The sequence below is a fragment of the Zophobas morio genome, unplaced genomic scaffold, assembly GCF_036711695.1.
Source record: "Zophobas morio isolate AGI-343-1 ecotype UQ-CSIRO unplaced genomic scaffold, CSIRO_AGI_Zmor_V1 ptg000024l, whole genome shotgun sequence".
Lineage (NCBI taxonomy): Eukaryota > Metazoa > Arthropoda > Insecta > Coleoptera > Tenebrionidae > Zophobas > Zophobas morio.
Window position 1 is genome coordinate 5,089,833 of NW_026972129.1, and position 22,715 is coordinate 5,112,547.

The following is a 22,715-nucleotide window of genomic DNA, read 5'->3' on the forward strand; positions in this document are numbered from 1 at the left end:
GGGGTTTAATTTAGTTTTTTTTGTTTTGTGTCTTTTTAGTTGGCAATTGCTATTTATAAATTGATCCAAGTTAAAATGGCCGTTGACTTTGCAGCATTTGTGATTCAACGTCAAATAAATCAAAAATAATTTTAAATAAATGTGTTTCAGTTTAATAGTCGTCTATATCTAATGCATAGGCTCAAATCTAAGTAAACCTAATGAACTAACATTGTGAGGAATATATAAAATGATCGTACAGGAACCCGTACAGGTAGTTTCCAGTTAACCTCTTCAAAATATATATTACAGTCTGAACTATGAATTGTTGAAATATATTTACTTATTTTTTAGGCTGCCATATGGCACTGCTTGAATCATTATGATTATTCTGATGCTGTTTTTCTGTCAGAGAGATTGTATGCTGAAGGTTTGTTAAAAAGAATATGAATTCATATTTCTATTTTTGTATTTGTTGTAGTCAAGTCTGATGATAGTTTATACCTTTTGGCAACGGCATATTACAGAAGTGGTCAAAAGGATCATGCATACCACATACTCAAAGAAAGAACAGATGCTTCAACACAATGTAGATACTTGTTTGGAATATGTGCTTATGATCTAGAAAAGTAAGTATGAACAAACATACATTAGAGCTGAAACATTTGATTGGTTTGAATATGTTATTCATTTTTTAATGAAAAATGTATACTTCACAAAGTAATAGTTGCACTTGTTTCTTAATGTTGTGTACATACATTTTTTCTATGTTTTTAAAAGTTCATTGTTAAACTTTTGCATTAATGGTTATTATTTGGCAGTACATGTAATAGTAGCAGGTAAATTGTTTAAGAAAAAAGAGTTATTTTAAAACAAATTCAACAAACACCAAGTTAAATAATTGCAGGAGGTAGTAAGTAATAGCATTCACTAAGGTGGTTACTATGGTCCGTTCAGTCACAGGTAATTTAGTTACAATATTTCAGAATCCAGCGATTAATTTTGTTTTTTTTTGTGTTATAAAGATACCAATTCTTATACTCACAACTACCTGCAATGAAACCATAAGAGGAGTTGCTACCTATATCTCTTATGAGATGTCAAAACACTGTATAAATTACATATTAGTTTTTATAAAAAGGAGCATATTTCAAATTTAGGATATGATATTTACAAGAGCACTTTTTAGAAATGTTCATAATTTCAAGGTGGGTTTTAATAATATTTTTATTTCTTTTTTAGACAATGCACCGTCAATTCAGCTGCATAGTTAAAAACCTCACACAAATATGATCATGAACAATTTTTAATAAAGTGCTGAAAAAAAACAACATGTTGTAAACGTTGTAGGTCCTACATTTCAAATTACAATATTTTTTTATTAATAACAGATCTCACATTTTGAACATGCACACATACATAGTTCACATCAGCTGTAGTGTATCGACTCCTTTTAATAAAGAATCAATGTCCAAGTTAATTTCTTTACAGCATAAAAAACATGACTGACTGGGTATTATTAAGTGTTAGAAGAACAGACAAATATGAATCGTACTTTTGGATCATGGTAGTTCAATAATTTTAAAAATTAATTATTTTTTTTTGTCCCACTACTTGGATCTAGTAGACCACACGTGATACCAATTTGTTAAAAGTGGGAAAAATATGCATTGCTTTGTAGCATTAATATAGTACGTTTTCTTTGATTTCTAGTTTATTCTAGACAAAATTGAAATTTTACGTTTTGCATTAATATATCTAACTAGCGTCTTAATTTAGTGGATTTTACAGCAATAAGAACTAAATTTGTAGATTTTGTACAGTTTTCTTTCATTTCACAATTTTGGAAAAAGAAAAGCATTCAAACTGAACATTTTGATTCCTTATTTTGGCAATATATTTTAATTTACATTTACATAAATATGAAAATTTTCTGATCAGTGATCAGCAGTACGCGGGATTCTATCTCACCGCTGCAATCCCCCAGTTGAAGTAAGGTGTGTTTTACGGCGAGTAGCGGGGACGCTTTGATCTGGTCGACAAGGTCGTAGCCAGTGCGTCGCTAGGAGTGTTTACAGCTGGTAAAAAAACTACTTCTATATTACTATATTACTTCAAAAAATAATACTCGATGCCTTTTTTAATTTTTCAACCACAGGACCGCAGATTTGTGATCTTGAAATGTTACATTATGTTGATATAATCCAAAAGAAAAATATATTTGTAATCAAACTATCGCCGAGACAGCACTGGATCTAGCGTATGAGATACAATTCCGCGCGTTGGTGATCAGACTTAACTTGTAACATCCAACCATGGGTAATATAAAACTTACCATCCTTTTTCAACCTTTTAACCACTTTGGCTAACTTTAAGTTACCTTGGTATTTGTTTTTGTGATTTTTGTACTTAAGTCCATTTTTACCTATTTCCAGTTTTAACATATACCGTGGTATCGTAGATTTGCTAAAAATCGTTTCATGCTATTTGTTATCGTTTTCAAGATTTAAAAAGAATGAACAAACACAAACCAATAGCGCCTTTTCTTGACAGAGACTGTTAAGAAATTAAATTTGTTGTCAATAAAAAAGAACATTTAGAATCTTAGTAGCAATAGGAGCGGTCAGGAGAATCAGGGAAATCAAGAGGTGCCCTGGACCGACTATGCTCGAGTTTAAAGGACATTTACCTAGTATTTTTGACAGCAATCCAGAACCTACCCAACTTTATCCAGCCGAAATTTATCCATGAGATGAAGTCATGATATTTTTGGAGGAGACATGGATAAATTTCGATTAGCAATTTACCATGTTCAAGATAACTTTAAAACGTTTGCAAGACCTTAGAGCATTGGGTTTGCAGTTTTTAGGTTAAATTGTAAAATGTACTATTTCAATTTTTTTTTTATCTAAAGACGGACTGGACTCATAAACCACAAATATAAAAGTGTATTATTTTATAAAATTTAAACAGGATTTACTTTGAAAAATTTAGAGATGACACCAGTGACGGCTATTCCTAACACAAACAACATTATTCAAACCTACCACACCAAGATTTCAAAATATCTACAATTATCGATAGAAATGAAATCCATGTTGAATCTTAAAAAAATTTCAATTCTACCCTTAGTTATCTCAATGTAGGTGTAGTGTGTAGTCCCAAATAGGTTAGTTGAGAATTTAAAGTCTTTGCATTTGAATGATTCAATAATTGTCAAAATTCAAAAAGCTGTTTTATTAGGAACATGTCATATTGTTCGTAAGTTTCTCGAACAGTTTGATCATGTCAGTCAGATTAGATTAGCACCAGTTGGTCAGAGTAGTGTAGGTCACTTTCCAAGTGATGTGCGGATAAATGATCGATAGTTATGCTAGACTTTTGGGGATGGGGTGAGATTAGAGAATAATAGCAGACTAATTTGTATGCTGTAATTCTAGAATCTCGAAAGTTGTTTTGTTAATCTAATCAATGCATATCATTATTTGATCTTAGTACCCGTAATGATAGAAGTCTTTGCCTGAATGCCGGTCATTTCCGGGTCAGTGGTGGGTCTTAATAATAATAATAATAACACCCATAATAGATTTAATCAACAATGTTTTTACAAGTCAAAATTTTGTTTAAACTAGCACCTTCTTAGAGAGATTTGGCAATAGTTGTTGTGTTCCTTTCTAAACGTTTTAGGCTTATGAAATTTTTAATGTGTACTTTGGAACTTTCATGTAACTTTGCACTTCGAATGAAATTCTTTAAATCGTTAATTAACGATTTAAAGAATTTCGTTATATCCCGGAGACGTCGTCCATGTGTGTTTTACATTGCCTAAGAGGAGACACGGCAACAATATAGACTTTCAGCATAAATACTACGGCAGAGCCATTTATATGTTTCGTGCCAAATTGATTTAAAAGACCTGGAGTACTGACGATTCTGTCACTTATCAATGGAAGTTAAATGAATTAACGGTTTTGACTGTTCGATATTTAGCCAAAATTGTCGACGTTCAGTTCGCCGTGAAAACGGCGTTTCAAGAAACAACATGACGATATCGTACTCGGGATTCAGTTTTCACTCACCTGTACTTCTGAAAGAGATAACAACACGAAATACATACACGTGGGCCTTTATTCACCTTTATGCTAATTACCCACGCACCCCGCACCCCTACCGTTCCGTAAAATAAATGGGAAAATGGTTTAAGTAGTACGCCGAAAATGCTGAGGTGAGTCATGGAAATCCGTGTCTGTGATTGGCTTCGTTGGCTCAAGTGAACCGATGTTCTGGCCGCTTCAGTTAAAGAACTAGGGGCATAAATCGTACAGTATTCAGCGAAAAATGTGAGCAGAAAGCGTAAAAAATAAAAAATTGCAACCAAAAATGCATTGAAAGCTTTTTTTTAATTATAAATTAAATCAATCTGTTCTTAAGATATATGCTGTTGGTGGGAATGATTAATCATCAAATATTTGTTAAGTCAGCTACACGATATTCCTAAAAAGACATTTAAAATCTCACAACAATTAGTCGAGTGGTTTCAGAAGTTATTTATCTAATAAAATCGCCAGTAGACTTCATAGTGCAGTCAATAAATACTTTTGCCCTACAAAAGGTAGGGTAGTAATGATTTTGATATATGTTGTTTTAGTGATATAAAATATAAGTTTTCGGTCTTGAGGAATGGGAACGTGAGCCGCCACCTTGAATTTAAGGGATGAAAAATTGAAATGAAATGTAAAAAATTACTCTGCAACGGTTAATCCTATCGAAAAGTGTTCTATACAAAGTCAACGATGATAAAATTTGGTACAATTTCTGTATAAGTCTACTATTTAATAATTTTTGAGTTTTTCCCTAAACGGCCAAATGTTCACAAAAAATATCACAGTATAATGTCAAACTTCGCCGTTTCTTTTTTTTCGCGCTGTGCATTATCCATGTTTATCATGTTATAACAATTTTTTTATTGATCAATTTAAGAGCGAGTTACCCCATTTTCTCGAGAACGTGCACGTCTTTATTTAATAAAAATTATAACAGTAATATTCAGAACATTCTGTACGACTGTGGCTTAATTAATAACTTTAGTTCTCTGTTTTGAGGCGATTCATTCATATCAAACAAATTTCTACGTGAGACATTCTTCGGACGTATAAACAAACACTTGAAGCTAAAGCTTATTATTACTGAGTGGCCAGTTTTTGTCGTTGGTTATCTGCTTTAAATATATTTGATGTTGTCCGTGCTTGCAATTTGCACCCCCGCGGCGCAGGAGTTGCGGGGGTATTATTTATGTTGTTGGTTTTTACTTTACAGACGTTATCACAAAACAAACATCGCATAATCTGATTTTATAAGTTCTCAAAGAAACGGGATTTGTTGGATTTGGAGTGAGGGAAGTTCTGTCGAAATAAATTTCGACCAATTTTTCTGTTCAATATTAATACCATTATAAAATTTAAAATAAAGATACACAGCGAATATAATCAAAATCTAAAAAAATTGTGTATAAACAATCCTTTATTAAACTCAATGTTCCGCCACTGGTCGAATTCTTCTTGACAGATGGTGATGACTCGCTATGCTTATCTTCGTTTGAGTGTACTTTAACACAGTCGGTGTAGGAATCAGCGCTGGTCCGGCGAAGTTGGGGATAGCACGTCGGTCGTCACAACAAATCTTAAACCAATTTCAGATTTTAAGGGTTAATTGTTTTATGTCCAGGGTTTTTAAGAATTGACATTAGTCACTTGCTTTCCACATTACTGCTTCATTTCAATAACCATTACTATTATTTTGAACAAGAAAATGTCAGTTTACTGCCAATGCGACTAAAATCTCCAGATTATCACCCATTGAACACGTATGGGATCAAATGGGAAACAGATTGTCAGCACTGGAACACCCTCCCATTGACTAACTTTCCCTCCATTAACTAGCGTCTCTCAGATGGCTTGGGATGCCGTTTCATAAATGTACCAAATTTTATTAAAATCTGCCTACTGTTTTGGGTGTTAGTTTCCATTCAACGCAGTATATTTTAATAAGCAATCATTGTGTATTAAAAATGTTTGGAAAACAGGTCGTCATTCATCTCTTTTGTGATTTTATTTTTAAAATTATTAAATACAAGAATTATTAACAATTACTCTTAATCCAGTTGAAAGTTATTTAAAAAAAAATATTGTTACTCTTTGAAAAAATGCAGTTGTATTAAATTAATATGTGATAATTAATTTCATTTAATTGTTTCAGATACGCTGAAGCTGAAGCAGCGTTGCTACATAAAACTAGTGCTACATCAGATAATTTCGACGACATCGCTGCCGAATATGGCGAACAGGCATCATTCGCTTTGTCTTTGTTGGGTAATATAGCAGCCAAAACTGAAAGAAAACCAAGGGCCATAGACGCATGGAGAAGAGCTCTAAAGCTGAATCCATTTCAGTGGTCAAGTTTTGAAAATTTATGCAAAATTGGAGATAAACCGAACCCTCAAAATTTATTCCAAATTTCGGGTATCGAAAATTTGCCGATGTGCCAGGGAAATAACATTAATAATATTGATAGTGTCATTATAACAAATAGTACTCCAAATCAAGATAATCAAGAAGCATACGGTACACCGCCCCAACAGATTATTGTAAATTTTAACCCAACTTTAAATTCGAGCACAAAAATATGTACTCCAGATGAAAATCCTTTGTGCACTCAGCCTGTGTGGCTTTCAGGATGTGTTCCCCTTGGTCCCAGAGTGAAATCAATGAGGCCTCGTATAGAACCTGCTAGTAACGTAAGTTTGAGATATGTCATCACTAGTTCAACGTGACTTTTCAATAATCCAAAATTTCACCATGCGCGAGGGACTGCAGACGTGTCATTAAAAGCAACTTATTAAATGTAGTAATAGTTTTGTCCACTTTGTTTACATTTTAATGCACATTTTTTTACTTTAAAAAATCGGTTGTCTGTAAAGTCGGTTTACTGACGATAGTTGAACGTGACAACGTCTTAAGAAAATACTGATGGAATGGTAGCATTTTTCAAAAGAAAATTTTAATTTCATTTGTTTAATAGATTTGTATGTATATAGAGAAGGAGGTAATTAGAAATCACAATGAAATTGATCAAGTTAGATTTATTTATACGCATAAATACAATTATGTCAATTTTTTTTTACAATTTAATAGTTTTTACAAGTATAAATGTGCGTTGAGCAATTGTTTTACAACTGTTAAACATGTGTAATATTTAATTTCTTGCAATCTGTGTTATTCTGTTGAGAATAGGACGATGATAGGAAAAGTAGGAAATGAAAGGGAGTGTTTCGAGTTTAATGTGTCTTGAAAAAATTGACACTACATTCACTTTTCACTGCACTTGATACTCGACCAAAACATGTAAATGTATAGCAGCTGTCCACGCAGACGCATCGCTCACTCAAGTAGGAGAGAGACGGATGGCGAACGCTGCCGAACGCGAAGGCCGATTGTGCCTCTTTGTCGCTCGTTCCGCGTTCTCGCTTGCACTTCAAGCCTTACATGGAACGCCTCAGAGCGAGGTAACGCCGCATGAGTCATGTTTTTTCGTGCGTGCAGCCGGCTCAATCGAATTATAAGACGTTGTCACGTCAAAAACTTTCGATAGATTTTGTCACTAAGTGTACATAGAGAAAATCCATTTGGGAAATATGAAGAAATTTGTAATAATATTGATTACGAAAATTTACCAAATTTGCTCCGACATATTAGCGTGGATACAAAAAATCATATACCTTAACTAAGATGAACTGTGGTAATTTCTAAGTGTTACATTTCCAATGGCATTTAGTATATTTTCGGAAAATCACCAGTAGACTACATTTTTTTGTGGAGCTTACATTTGAAATCTTTTCTTATATTAAACAGTTTTATGTTTACAATACCATTATTATTACTATTACGCTGCAATTACATACGAGGGTTTTTCAACAAAGACTAGGACTAGTACTATCAAAACCTTTTTATTAATCTTGAACAGTAATACTTAGTAATACGATGCTGTCATTGTTTAAAGACATGATGGAAGCCATTCTTTGAGAGCCTGCTTAAAATCGCCTCTAAAGTCTTAACAGCATCCAATTCTGTTTGAAACCGTCGTCTTTTAAGCTTTTTTTTGCTTGGGGGAACAAATGGAAGTCGCATGGGGCTACATCAGAGCTATACGAAGGATGCGGTATACACTTGATATTTTTTCTGATCAAAAATTCAGTCACAACATTAGCCACGTGCGGACGAGAATTATCGTGATGAAGTTTCCACTTTCCCTTAATTTCGGGTCGTTTTCTAGGAATGTGATCTTTCGTCAACTGATGCAAAACTCCTTTGTAATCATTTGCGTTTACCGTAGTACCATGCGGGACCATATGGTATATACTATACCCTTGTAATAAAAAAATGTTATAACCATACCTTTTGCGGCAGATTTTTGCGCGCGTGCTTTTTTGGGTGGTAGCCCTCCTTTTTCTACCCACTGTGTGCTGTGTTGCTTCATCTTCGGATCATAAAGAAAAAGTTTCTGTTGCAGATTTTCCGAGACGTACGCAAAATTTAATCGCATATCTTTGCTCTTTCATTTCTTCAATGACGATTTTTAGAGGCGCGATAACAATGTTTTAATTTTCGAGCTGTGTCAAACTCAAATAAATAATTTGTGACAAGTGTCATTTTGCACAGTGAAAGAAGCCTACTTCAATAATATTTTCTGCTTTTTAGCCTTTCGTAGCTATTCATGCAGGGCTGTAAAAAAAATCACTCCTGGTCTTTGTTGAAGGGCCCTCGTATGTTACTCTTGTTAAAGTATTGATAATGCGTCACAATTTTTTTTATATAAAAAAACTCACATAAAAGTTACGCAATACGCATAGCATGTAGCGTGCTTCGTTATCTTTACTTTAACACTTCATACATATGTTTATTTTAATTTATAGGGGTTATCACAAAAATAAAATTCCCAAAATTAAATTTTATAATTTTTCGAAGAGTCTGTTTTTTCGACTACTTCAGGGGCGAGGCAAGTTCTGTCTAAATAACCTTAAACCAGTTAAGATAAAGAATAATTTAATCTACTTAATAAATTTTTGAAATTTTGAATACGCAAATGACAACAAAAAATTTTCTTTTTTTTGTGACCTGTGAAATATCAAAAAAACGTAAAATTCTGAATTCCCAAATTTGTTCCGTTGACAGTACTCCTTGTTAGGTTTTGTTTGAGAAGGGAAAAAAACTTGTTATTCAGGGGAGTATTGATGATCATTGATCAGTTTGAATAAATCGACGAGCGCTTGCATAATTTGTATTGAACTCACGTTATCAGTGTTTTAACCTGTCATAAATTCCTTCCAAATTTGCTTCAGCGTGTTCTATCTAAACTTTCATACATTTTCTCGCATTTGGCAAATGTTACGTTATCGTATATACATACAGGTGTCCCGGATGGAACTCCAAGGCCTTATTTATATCTTGAAAGAGAGTGGAAATATTTTATGATCTATCAAAAGCCGTTCAAAAAATATAATATCCGTTCGCAAAACTCCCGCACTGTCAGTGTCAGATTTGGAAAAAATGACCTGAGTGTACTCAGTGGTGAGATGCGAAAAACCTGTACAATATGTTGCAAAATTGCAATCTAGTGACAAATTAGTAACTAAAAATAACTTGTCAAATAAAAATGTCCAAAAGCACATTAATTGAATATTTTTATCAATTCAAGTAAAGAAAGAGTATGACACACGAACGACAACGAAAGCTTTTTTTGAATAATATATATTTTTGACCTTACTGTCCACTTCTACGCTTCTGGTGCTACAATTTGTTTGAATTACTGACAAATTCTTTAAACACATTGAACACTTCAGCAACTCAAAAAGGTAAAATAGTTAATAAACATTTGATTTTTCATTCATTAATTTTGAAAATTTGAAATTCAAGGCGGTAATCATATAAACTTAAAAATCTTTTAGGGGATTATTTCTCATACCAACAGAATGTCATTCTGACAGTGCGGGAGTTTTGCGAACGGATATTACGTTGCAATTTAAAAAAGTACAAATTTCATCAATCATCATATTTCCAGTATACTAAATTAAGCTTCCCCTTTCAAGCTAAAAACGATAGCGTTTACACAATTTCAACATATACCTGTTTTCAAGATATGAGAGTGGAATTTTATATGTAGGACACCTATAAACTAGGAAAACTACTATACTACTTTCTTCCTTAAATTAAAGAATAAATAATAATAATGAAGAACTTACTGTCAGCGGTCTCAGAAAAAATATATAAGTTGAGAGTGGGTGATTGCTTTATGTTTTTGTAAATACACTGACCGGCAAAAAAACCGGCCACCCTAAAAAATTTCGCAAAACCAAACTTTAAAAATTATTAATTTAACTAGTGTTCATTATTTTATTAAAGAACCATTCACTATTGACACATGATTAGAGAGCGGATTTCTGTCGGGCTAGGCAAGGCCAAACTCGGTACGGCTCGTACGGGATGGGAATTCATTGCAGTTACGGGCTGCACTTCGTTTATTTGAGATTAGAATAACGCTGCTTCGTTGCACTCTGCTGTTAATTCCAGTTCTCATTTACTTAGCCGTTTGATTAATAAATCGTTAATTGTATTTATGGAATAAGTGACGATTAAATTTAATGATTATCTATCACCCGCTACTGAGTCCCGGCGATCCAGCGCGTCCCCACCTATAATCGTGACGTAGCCCGACAGAAATCCGCTGTCTACACATGATGTATAAATTAGCAAAAAAAAGAAGACAAACACAGAATTAAATTTCATTTAACAAAATAACAGAAACAGACCGACAATTTGAGAGACGTCTGTAAGTGTTAACGGCATTGTTTTCGGGTGAAAACATTTCTTAACTGCCAAACTTATAATCAAATGATGAAAAAGACTGTTTACAACAACAGCCTCCTTTATTGTTTTAATTAAGAAAATTTCGTACTTGGTCTATTTCTGTTATTTTGTTAAATTAAATTGAATTCTGCGTTTATATGTCTTCTTTTTTTGCTCATTTATACAACATGTGTCAATAGTAAATGGTTCTTTAATAAAATAACGATCACTAGTTAAATTAATAATTTTTAAAGTGGTTTTGCGAAATTTTTCAGAGTGGCCAGTTTTTTTGCCGATCAGTGTATAATTGCTGATATTTTTTCCTGATTTTCATATTTCACTTTTCCGTTACAGGGTAGTCCTCAACCTACTTTTGGACTCTTTTTCGACAACTCCACTACAGACGCGTATTTTGGAACTCCTAATTTAGTTTCACAACCAAAACTCACCGAATCGAATAATCACCATCAGTCACTGGCCAAAAGAATGAAAGCCCAAGTAGATCAGTTAATGAATAGAAAAGAAATTCTTCCAAACTGTAAACCATTGTTTAGTCAGTCAACCAACGTAACGAAGACTCCAACAATACCTCTAACTGTACAGCCTTGTCCAAGGCGAAGTTCTCGTTTATTTAGCAATAGTTATTCAGTCAAAGAAAATACTAAATCTGCTAACCAAAATAAATTTGCTACACCAAAATCGCCGTCAAGAAAAACGAAACGAATTACAAAATGCAATTTAAATAAAAATTCAACGTATACAGAATTAAACACGAGAAATAAGCTTGAGAAAGAGAAAAGTGAAACAGTCACATCTACAGACACAAAAAATGAAAAAAGTGCAATAAGTAATAATAGTAGTAATAGTATTGAGAGCTGTGTCCAACAAGCGATTTTAATGCAGAAGCAAAGTGCAGAGGGGTTAATGTGTCTTCTTAGAAATTTAGGGCAAGCTTATTTAAATTTATCAAATTTTGACTGTAAGGCCGCTATAGAGGAACTAAACTCGTTGCCTCCAAATCAGTTTGAAACGTCGTGGGTATACTGTTTGATGGGTCTCGCTTATTTTGAGCTCTCAGATTATGAATTTAGCATTAAATACTTTAGTAGAGTGCACAACTCGGAACCGTATAGAATACAGTTTATGGATATTTATTCAACCGCTTTATGGCAGTTACAAAAAGAGGTGGCCCTATCAGCATTAGCTCAAGATTTAATAAATCTAAACAAAAATTCTCCTATTACCTGGTGCGTCAGCGGGAATTGTTTTTCACTGCACAAAGAACACGACACGGCTATTAAATTTTTCCAAAGAGCGGTTCAAGTGGATCCGCATTTTCCTTACGCCTATACACTCCTTGGACATGAGTATATTACAACAGAAGAGTTGGATAAGGCCATGAGTTGTTTCAGAAATGCAATTCGGTTAGACTCACGACATTATAACGCATGGTTTGGCATTGGTACAATTTATTCAAAACAGGAAAGATACCATTTGGCAGAAATAAATTACTCTCGAGCACTGGATATTAATCATCAAAGTTCTGTTGTCCTGTGCCATATAGGTATTGTTCAACACGCGTTGAAGCAGACTGAAAAAGCTCTAAAGACTTTCAACGTAGCCATAACAAATAACCCAAAAAGTCCTTTATGTAAATTTCACAGAAGTTCTATTTATTTTGCCTTAGGCAGGCATGCAGAAGCATTAAAAGAGTTGGAGGAATTAAAAGAAATGGTCCCCAAAGAGTCACTAGTTTATTACTTAATAGGCAAAGTTCATAAAAAATTAGGCAATAAGGATCTAGCGTTAATGCACTTTAGTTGGGCAACTGATTTAGACCCGAAAGGCGCTAGCAGTCAAATTAAAGAAGCTTTTGACCCTTCCATTGGAAGAAGTGCTACAGCAGCAGAGTCGCCTGCTTCACCCGCTAATGAAGATTTTCCTTCTGAAAGTACTTCTGGTTTGCAACCGCAAGCTTTAAATTTTGAGCATCTTCCAGACGATAGTGAAGATAGTTTTTAATACTGTGAACACCAATTTCATTCTTTTTTTACAGAGTATTTTTCTTATTTCAAACAAATGTGTGATTAAACTGCGAATTTCAAGACGTTTGGTTAATTTTATCAAAATCTGAGTTTTATTCAACAACAGGTAGATTCATATTTTATTTGCACCTCTAAGTTAACACACTAAATTGTGAAACATGTGTTCGTAAATTATAGATATGTCCTTACAAATATATGTGACATGAGAATTAATGTATGATTTCAGTACTGATGTATATTATAGATTTTATTTAACCTTTTTTAATACGTGTAAATTTATATTATTGTAATTTTGAAACCATAGAATTATTTTTTTATACTGCATTATATTTAGTTTCCTCTTTGTGTAAAAAGTTTGACAATGTAACAAATAAAATATTTACGACAACATACCCCGTTTCGTCGGCAAAAATTTTGTTCTCTAATTAAAAAGTATACTTTAGTGCACAGTTTATTATTACACTTGTTGAATATTTTAATCAATAATACATTTACTTTAATTAATATTTCAAAACTACTGCAAATAAAAAAATCTACATAGTCGATAAACGAAATTTATCAGGTTACAATGCTACACTTATGTTTTTAAACATTTCACCACCTAATAAACTATCTAGCGCTTTTTGAACAGATGGATCTTTCAATAGAGGTGGTGCAACCTCAGATGGCTGTGGAGGCTCTGGTGGTGGCTGATGATCATTTGAGGCTTTATTTAATATATTCATTATACGACTTTGTAATTCAGCCTGTTTACTATTAGATTCCTGTGATGTCTGATCAACTCCTTCATCTACTTCATGTTGATGTTGAACTTCACGCCTTTCTTGTAAATATTTCAACACACGATCATACTGGACTGATGTGATTTGTCTGTTTTCCGCCAATAAGTTCAGAAGTAGCTGAAAAAGTGATTAGTTGTAAAAAAAATATATTGTCTTTTCAAGTTTCATTTCCCTAATACCTGCATTGATGTCGGATGTCTGTCAGATACATTTAGAACTCCACCTGGTCCTAAAGTTTCAACTCCTGTCTTATCGCCCCGCATGTAAGCATCAAAGTTTCTGGTGATTAATACTAAAGCATCTTCAATGGGCATATTTCGGTGCTCTATGTATTGAATTCATTAGAGCATACACTAACTGCAAATTAAAAATGTCTTACCTTGTGGGATACCGTGCAATATATTCAAAGTTAAACTTCTGTGTTCTTCATTTTGTGGCATCACCAAAATAGCATATAAACAACCTCTACTCGAAATATTGGCTAAAACGCGACCAATAGGGACATCCTCATTTGGAAATAGCAAATCAACAATAAGTCCCAGCCCTTTAAGTCTTTGTTCAATATATTCTGCATACTTTCTGCAACGGTTTAATTTGAAACTTTTCAAACATAATAGTATTATAGTATTTGGTGGAAAATATAACTTACGTAAGCAGTTTTGAGACCACAATGATTTCACAATCATTTCTATCTGGTTGATCAAGCACAGGGGGGCGATTGCTGTAATTAGCTGAAGGTGGAACATAATCATCTCGACTGTAGTATGAATCATCTCTGTACATGTCAACAGGCTGTTGAAAGCGGTCTCTGCTTCTCATTCGTCTTTTCCGAGACCTCTTCTCTGGAGGTCCATCATTTTTGGGAACATCATCTACCACTGGTTGTGAATTCTTTGGGGCTATATTAGGTGGGCCTTGTGGTGGAGGGTGTTCAACTGAAGGTTCTTTTTCTGGTTCAGGTTTTTGAAGTTCTTCTGTAAGTTGTGAAAACTGTTTTGGAGGAGGCTGCGATTCATTATGAGTTGAAGGAGGGTTATTGTTAACTTGAGGCGGAGGCGGAACAGGTGGACCTTGGTTTTGGTTTGGCCCTTGTGCTTGTCCTTGCCCTTGATTTTGTATTTGTAACTGTTGTGGGGGTCCTTGATTTATACCCAGACCTTGTCTCCTATTTTGATTGTTTGGATTGTTTGCACCCTTTTGACTCTTGTCGAGGGCCTGTCTTACACATATTTTTCTTCCATGAAGCATTGTGTTATTTTCATTTTTAATAGCAGCTTGAGCTTGACCCTCATTTTCAAATTGAATAAATGCAAATCCCATTTGCAGCACGAGTCCCAAAATTCTTCCATGTATTTTAAATTTTTCTTCTAAATCTGCAGCAACAATAGTTTTTGCAAGACCACCGATGTATACACGAGATGGTGCAGTCGCAGGATTGGTCATAAACTGTTTATCTGTACGATACATGTTGTTCAGATTCTCATACACCTATTTTAATAATTTGTAACTTGCAGAACATGAAAGTTTTTACACACTAAAAGAAGAAGAAACGTAACGACGTGAACAGCTGAATAAATTCACCAACTAGGTTTCTCTGGTATGTAGGTATTCACTAATTGCAAATATATTCCAAATCTATAACCTATAGAAACACAAACTCGAACTGGTTTTGTTTTCTTGGTGTATACATATATTGTTAGATTAGATCAATGCATAAACATTTTTTTCACAATCCTCGGTCACAGAGTCCATAATAATTTTCCAATGTATTTTACATTTACTGTTTACTTTTTAAATAAACAACACAGAAATTAAACAACTAGATGTCCCTCAGCAAAAATTAGACAAGCCAGGGACGCAGAATCATAAGAGGTTCGCAACCGGCTTGGCATAGCAGTTTTGTGAGTGGGAAATTTAAAATTTACCGTTTGATCTTTCTGTTACTATTGTTCCCACAGTTTTTGATGTGTTATTGCAGTTATAATGATACAAAAACAAAACGTTCCTTATGTCAGAGTGCTATTGTGTGCTATTGTGCCCTGACAGTGGAATTAAGTTGGTTGCATTAAAAACGGAACAAGATTAGACTTGTCATTTTACATTTATTTTTCATAGTGTAAATATTAATATGAAATATGTCAATTCTTGTACCGTTTTTAAAGCAACCAATTGTATCTGCTGTCCACGGTTGTACATAGAATAGATAGGTTTGTACCACGGTGGTAGAAGTAAGGTGTGGAAACAAGCCGCTCCAATTTGTTGAATAAAACACGCATCCCAGTAGGCTTATTTACTACGAAATAGTATGCCATGGCCGACTACATCTGACAGTCGTTACCTCCTGTATGGCCGGAACGATTTGATAAAAATTTGAATTACAGGATTACCGACATATGGCAGATTTTTTGCGTCATGCAGCGCCATCTGTTACAGAAATGTAGAATTCAAGCATTGACATTTTTGAAACTTCAAATATTATTTTTGAGTAACGTATAAATATTTTATTAGTTTTAAAATGACGAGAAAGTGTTTTATTTGCAAGAAAACTAATATTTCTTGCTTCGAATTTCCGTCAGAAGCAAAACTAAGAAAACAATGGTTTGAAGCAGTTCAAAATTATTGCGGTATATAAATATAAAACATTTATAACATTCATGTAGTAAATAACTAATCATTTTTCTGTTAGATGCATCAAAAATAAAAGAGCGTACACTAATATGCGCGGAACACTTTCGACCGGATTGTTTTGAAAATTTTGAAAAAGTAACAAGATTAACTAATAAAGCAGTACCTTCTGAATTTGTGAGTATACTTCAATTTTAAATAATTCCAATATAAACCTTTCCTATCTTTTCCAGAACGCTCCTATTGATATTCCCACTGATATTCTTGTTGACACTCCTTCTCAAGAATCTGGTACTCAGACTAATGTCACAGGTACTGAACTTCTAAATTTACAATACCACGTTAAAATTTTAACATCGAAATTACGTACATTAACTCAAAAATATCAAAAATCACTCAAAAAAATTGAAATTTTGGAAGCAGAAAAACAAAAGCATTCGGAAAAATACAAAATTTTTGAAAAAATTAATAAAAACGCTGCCAATGGTGACGAAACAGCAATATTTTTGTTAAATATTTTAACTAATTACAATCGAAAAGTGCCAAGATGGAATGAAACTTCGGTCAGATTGTGTACTGTGTGGAGATTTTGCTCTACAAAAGGGTATGAATTTTGTAGACGAAATTTATTGAAAATACCATCCAAAACAACTATTGCGAGATATTTAGGAAACATTAACAGTTCTAATGAACTAATTAAGCAGAGATTAACAACAGAAGTCTCCAATTTCAAAAATCCCATTGAAAGAGTGTGCTCCCTTGTCATTGATGACATGGCTATAAGACAAAAACTGATCTACAGTCGTTCTGACGATCGACTTTACGGTTTAAGCACATCCAGCAGTAACACAATTGGAGGACAGGTGGAAATTGCTCATCAAATGATGTGTTATGTTGTGCATGGGTTAACGACCAGATTCACGATCCCAGCGGGATATTTTTTCCATTCTTCTTTTACCGCTGAAGAATTTTATTCTTTAACCTTAAAAATTTTAAAACTAGTTACCGATTGTGGATTTTTAATAATACGCATTGTAACGGACAATTTGGCATTGAACGTAAAATTATTTAAGCTTCTTGGAAATGGCACCATTCAAAATGTCATCAGTCACCCCTATTTGTCTCCTTTGCCTTTATTTCTTAGCTTTGACTATTGTCACGCCATAAAAAATGCGAGGAATTTATTCCTGCAAAATGAGATGATGTCCTCTGATGGCGTGATCTCTGCATCATTTTTAACAGATTTGTATGATTTACAAAGAGATTTACCAGTCAAACCAGTGAAGTTCCTGACAAAAAAGCATCTATTTCCAAATAATTTAGAAAAAATGAATGTCCTTAGAGCCATCCAGATATTTTACCCATCTGTAACTGCTGCTTTAAAATTTTTAAATGAAAATGGCCATGAACTATTCCAAAATGTATCTGCAACTACGAAATATTTAGAATGTATGCATCACTTTTTCCAAATACATAACGTTAGCAGCAAAAACCAATATATACGGTCTTTGGATAGTTCTGTGGCACCATATGTCAATGTATCAGATGAGCGTTTACACTGGCTCACCCATGATTTCCCTCAATACATCGATGACATTCAGGTGCAGTCTCAACGAGCTGGTTTGCCTGGTTTATCCAAGGAAACGGCGCATTCTTTAAAATTTATCGCCCGCAGTACGTATCTTACAGTAAAATTCTTACTTGAAGAAGTAGGATTTTACTACGTACTAACACGAACTTTCAGTTCTGATTGTATCGAAGCCATGTTTTCTCATGTTAGGTTGAGAGGTGGATCAAATGATGCCACAGATGCTCGAGCAGCTGAGTATGCATTAAAACAAATTCTTAAATGTGGTATTATCAAAACTTCAAAATCTGCAAATGTCGCATCAAATGTTGATTTCGTTAGTAAACATCATATCCTTCCTTCTACTTCTTCTTCTTCTACGCAAGAACATCATAAACACTGCTCTGATCTTGTATTACCTTTTACAACTTTACAACAACTTCGCAATTTACACAACGTTCAGATGTTAACAGATAATACTGTCTATTCAGCATCAGTGGCTTTTTTGGCGGGCTATATCATAAAAAAAATGAATGATAAATTTAAGTGTGATTACTGCGTGTCTTCATTATTAACTAAAACCATCCCTGGACCCTTATTGCGTTTAATAAATTTACAAGATCGTGGGGGGCTGACATATCCCAATCTCGAATTTGTAGCTGTTTTAAAAGAACTGGCTGAAGTTATACATCTACTAATACCACACATTGAAAAGGAAAATCCTTGCAGTCAGTTAATAGAACTTATCACAGCACATTTAGTACAAAATCCAATTTTTCATTGTTCTACCCATAGGACGCAGGTTTCCCAATTTATAATAAGAACTGCTGCCACAGTGGTCTTAAATAATTTTTGTTCAACTAAAACGGACCTTGTGAAAAGAAAATCAATGCAAAAAAAACCGTTGAGTAGGAAAATATTAAAATTAAACTAAACTTACAGTTTTTGGTTGTTAATTAGTTTTTGTCGTTCATTATTAAATAAAAATTATAGATATACAATTAAATTGCTGAAATAAAATTATGTTTTCTATAATTTGATATTATTACTTAGTTTTTAGTTTCGTTGCGTGTTCGTTGCAACTTGCTCATGATCCGCTCATGATCTATGATGATAGTGACAGGTGACAGATAACTGAGTTAACATTGACAAAACACGACAAAATGATAACAAAGTTTTCTTTTGTAGCTTACACGGGTAGCTCTAGATGGTGCCACCAGGCGCAAATTTTTGACAGATGTTGGTAATCTTCTAAACTAATGGGAAAACATCAAATCGTTCTGGCCATACAGGAGGTAACGACTGTCAGATGTAGTCGGCCATGAGTATGCAGCACAGTATGTCCATCTATGTATTAACATTTCAACTTGTCAGTGTATTTATGAATGAATTAAGTGACAGATTCGTTGGAGGGAAAATAAATCACAGCACAACGGTTTGTGGTTGGTCCTTGGTGTGAATCGTGTGATTGGTGGATGATTCGACATTTGTGATTGGGTAATAAATGACATTGGCATAAATGTCAAAGATTTAATGCAGTTTTCTATTACTTAATTTCAACTGATCTCTCTAGACGTCGCTGCGGTGTGGACAGCGATAAAGTCACTAGATCTACTATTACTTTTAGAAAGTACGGCAAACTGCCTGTGGTCGGAATTCGACAGAGAGGAACCTAACCTATGTGTTAAACAAAGATAGCGCGAGGCTAGTAATTTTCGCTATCAAATGTAGGAACTGTCAACGAAAGTTTGATGTGTTTACGATTTGAGGTTACGACAGACTGTACTAGAATTATCGAGTTAACGGACCGGAAAGAACACTATTCCAGTCCCAAAGTAACTCCAGCCCTATTCAACGAGAAAGTGTCACCGGTAACCAGCAAACAGTCGTGGAAGACGTGTTACCACCAAGGCAATTGATGACCAAATGACAGTAACAGGATCGCCATCCTGGAAGCAAAAAATACCTGCTGTCGAAAAGACGGAGCATAACAAGGACACAGATATATTTCTATTTCATAAAAGTTACTAATTGCCACACATTTCAAGATCGAGTCACATTAGACAGCGAATGACATATAATCCAAACCACGCGATTTGTGTTTTCTACCAATGATTTTGAGGAAAGTTATGAATGAGGTTTCCACACCTTACTTCTACCACCGTGGTTTGTACACTAATGGCTTGGGAATCTTGGGATGGCGACGCTTCTTTTCGATCCCTATATCCATGGAAAGGACACATACAGCTAGCGCCTCTACCTTGTCGAGCGGAAATCATTCTAGTTATTTTGGGGATTTTCGTTTACATTGCTTTATGAACAATACAAAATCACGACCTCAAAATTTGTAAATGACATTTGATCGGAGTCGATAAGTACGATTTCTTTTATTAATTACATCGGTTATAGACAGATGCCTATAGAGTTCTGTGTCCCTAAAACGTCAAAAACCAGGCGACGCGATCGGCAATTGGCGTCGCTTACCAGGGATATGCAAATGTATGCTAGTGTATCAACCTATCTATTCTACAACCGTGCTGCTGTCTAATATCGACTGACTAATCAATGTTTGCGATTTTTTGTCAGATTAGCGACAAATTTAAAATTTTACTTCCCAAACGTAATCGAAGGAAGTCGGAAGGAAGTATTGTAATCGAGTCCATCGGCCGACTCTCTACTTTTACGTTTTCTCGATCTTTCATGACTCCTAGAATACGAAGAAATAGATCTCTCGTTTCCGTCTGTCTGTCTGTCTGTCCGTCTGTCTGTCAGTCCGTCTGTCCATTTGTCTGCCGTCCCGGTTTTTTTCTACTCCTATCATATTAAACTGAACTTAAGAGCATTCCTTCCAGAATTCGTCCTTGAGAACGGACAATTTGCCCTTGCTGTCAACACCTACTCACTTCTAATCGCATGTCATAAAAACGTCCAGCTCACCACCCCTTTAGTAAGAATAATTTATGGATCCAACCCATTGAAAGACACTCATTTCTCTCGGTATCGGATTCTGTATAAATTCTTAACTAATAATTTGTATTTTGCTGTTATTTAATTTTTTTCTGCCAGTGATATTATATAAGTAAAGCCGTTAGGTAATTAATAATTTAAGTGTTAATAATGGTATTAAAATGTTGTATTTTAATTTACTTTTTACATAAATAGTTATTTATGCAACTAGTGTGTAAAGTGTATCTTTTTTTTACGACAAAGACAATTTGCCGCAAGAGCCGAAGGCGAGTGCGCAAATCCGCCGAGTCAAAAAAAAAAATTAATTTACTCACGAGTCGCATACAAAATTTTTTTCGCGTTCGTAACAAAACTCAACACCCACCAACTTCAAAAACTTTTTATTTTGGAGCATAGATATTAAATGTTTTACCGCACTGTATAACACAAATTATACTGTCAAAACAAATTTTTTAAGTGTCTTAATTTCGATAACTTACCTCACTCTAATAAAGAGTAAGTTAGTTGTAGTCTTAAAAAATTGGTCTAAAGAGTTTAAACAGTACTTCCCTCGCTGTCGGAAACGTGACGGCTGCATGCCTATTATGTTTTTTTTCGCAGTAGATTTCAAAGCATTCGGTTTTATGATTCCTGACTAAACCAATAAAATAAATTTACCCATTCATTTTTTTCGAGTCACCCGGTATATGCAAATTCAAAAAATATGAATGGAATGATAAATTACAAGTACAGACTCATCATATTTTGTATATTCTAAATAGGATTTATTTAGCAAAATTTTGTGGTGACGTCATAATTTTTTTACACACACATATCAAGTCACGTATGGATCTCCTTACACACAGTTCCCAAAGCCGTATTTGTGAAGGCACGGTTTTTAAATCAACTCCTAAGTATTTTAGTAATGCCAATTTTGACGTTTCAATTTGGATTTAGTTCAGTGGTAAATATTATTACAACTGCAATAAATAACAACCTTTCAACTTCAGAAAATAAAACAATAACAAATTCGGTACTAAAATCTGCTTGTATGGTTAACACAGAATCCGGTCCGTCCACCTCCAACAACTTTAATAACGAGGCATCTACGTCACATTATAAATCAGACTATTAACTATTCAGTACATACATATTAAGTATAGTGATGAAACTAACGTAAATGTACCTACTCTACCTTTTCATAATTGCACTGTAACTGTAAACAACTACTACCATAAAGTTTAAATGTTGTATTCTACTCATGTTTTGTTATATTTTCTATGACATAAATCTGTTTAAAGTTAAAAAAATCTTCAAATTTGTAATAGAGGGGCTACAGTAACAGCATTGTTTAAGTATATACTTAAATAATGACAATGGTGTGTTAGCTGTTAGTGTGTACTCTCGTTTCGTTTAGAAACGGATATACCTCATAAAATTATATAGGTCCCATGTTACAAGAGACTGATCCTGGATTAACAACCAGGTAAGTTCAAAAGACACTGTAACTGCTTCAGCCAACAATAAGATTTACCGCATCTCCACCCCATCGTCAGGAGCTCAATATTGTCATAAAATTTTATGAGGTATATCCTAAACGAAACAAGTATAGTAGCTGCTGTCTTCTGAAACATGGACGCAGGCCCGGTCTTAGTAGTGCCAAGTAACTACATAGATATATAGTTTTGGAACTTTCATTGTACCCTATAAAATTTTATTGGCAATAACGAGACGGACAGTAGTACAATAGCAAGAGATATTTACAACTTGAAGTTGTCGCGTGCCGGTAATCTCCAGATGTTAGAAAGCAGAATAATCCAGGTTCAGACAGGGACCATCGTTACTCACGAGCATTATTTTATAAGTACAACTA

General features: G+C 34.2%; 2 protein-coding genes and 1 long non-coding RNA gene across 4 annotated transcripts; 1 reads left to right on the forward strand and 2 right to left on the reverse strand.

Annotated features, from left to right (window-relative positions):
- The first annotated feature begins 43 nt into the window (after window positions 1–43).
- LOC135135474 (cell division cycle protein 27 homolog) lies at window positions 44–13,340 on the forward strand. The gene is made up of 5 exons (XM_064064538.1): window positions 44–253; window positions 334–409; window positions 461–608; window positions 6,235–6,772; window positions 11,232–13,340. The coding sequence occupies exons 1-5, from the start codon at window positions 230–232 to the stop codon at window positions 12,897–12,899; spliced, it is 2,454 nt and encodes an 817-aa protein (XP_063920608.1). The 5' UTR covers window positions 44–229; the 3' UTR covers window positions 12,900–13,340.
- Window positions 13,341–13,360: 20 nt separating this feature from the next.
- LOC135135475 (nuclear receptor coactivator 5) lies at window positions 13,361–15,615 on the reverse strand. Of its 2 annotated transcripts, XM_064064539.1 has the most exons (5): window positions 15,290–15,615; window positions 14,354–15,238; window positions 14,084–14,304; window positions 13,884–14,029; window positions 13,361–13,821 (listed from the first exon to the last, which is right to left on the reverse strand). In XM_064064539.1, exons 2-5 carry the CDS (start codon window positions 15,169–15,171, stop codon window positions 13,486–13,488), a joined length of 1,521 nt encoding a protein of 506 aa, XP_063920609.1. In that variant the 5' UTR covers window positions 15,172–15,238; window positions 15,290–15,615; the 3' UTR covers window positions 13,361–13,485. The 2 variants fall into 2 exon arrangements, with proteins under 2 accessions (XP_063920609.1, XP_063920610.1); XM_064064540.1 differs by having other exon boundaries at window positions 14,084–14,283; window positions 14,354–15,584.
- A 2,795-nt stretch (window positions 15,616–18,410) lies between these two features.
- On the reverse strand, window positions 18,411–19,193 carry LOC135135479 (uncharacterized). Its single transcript, XR_010281564.1, has 2 exons — window positions 18,837–19,193; window positions 18,411–18,756 (listed from the first exon to the last, which is right to left on the reverse strand). It is a non-coding gene; the product is annotated as an uncharacterized LOC135135479 (long non-coding RNA).
- Between the last annotated feature and the right edge of the window lie 3,522 nt (window positions 19,194–22,715).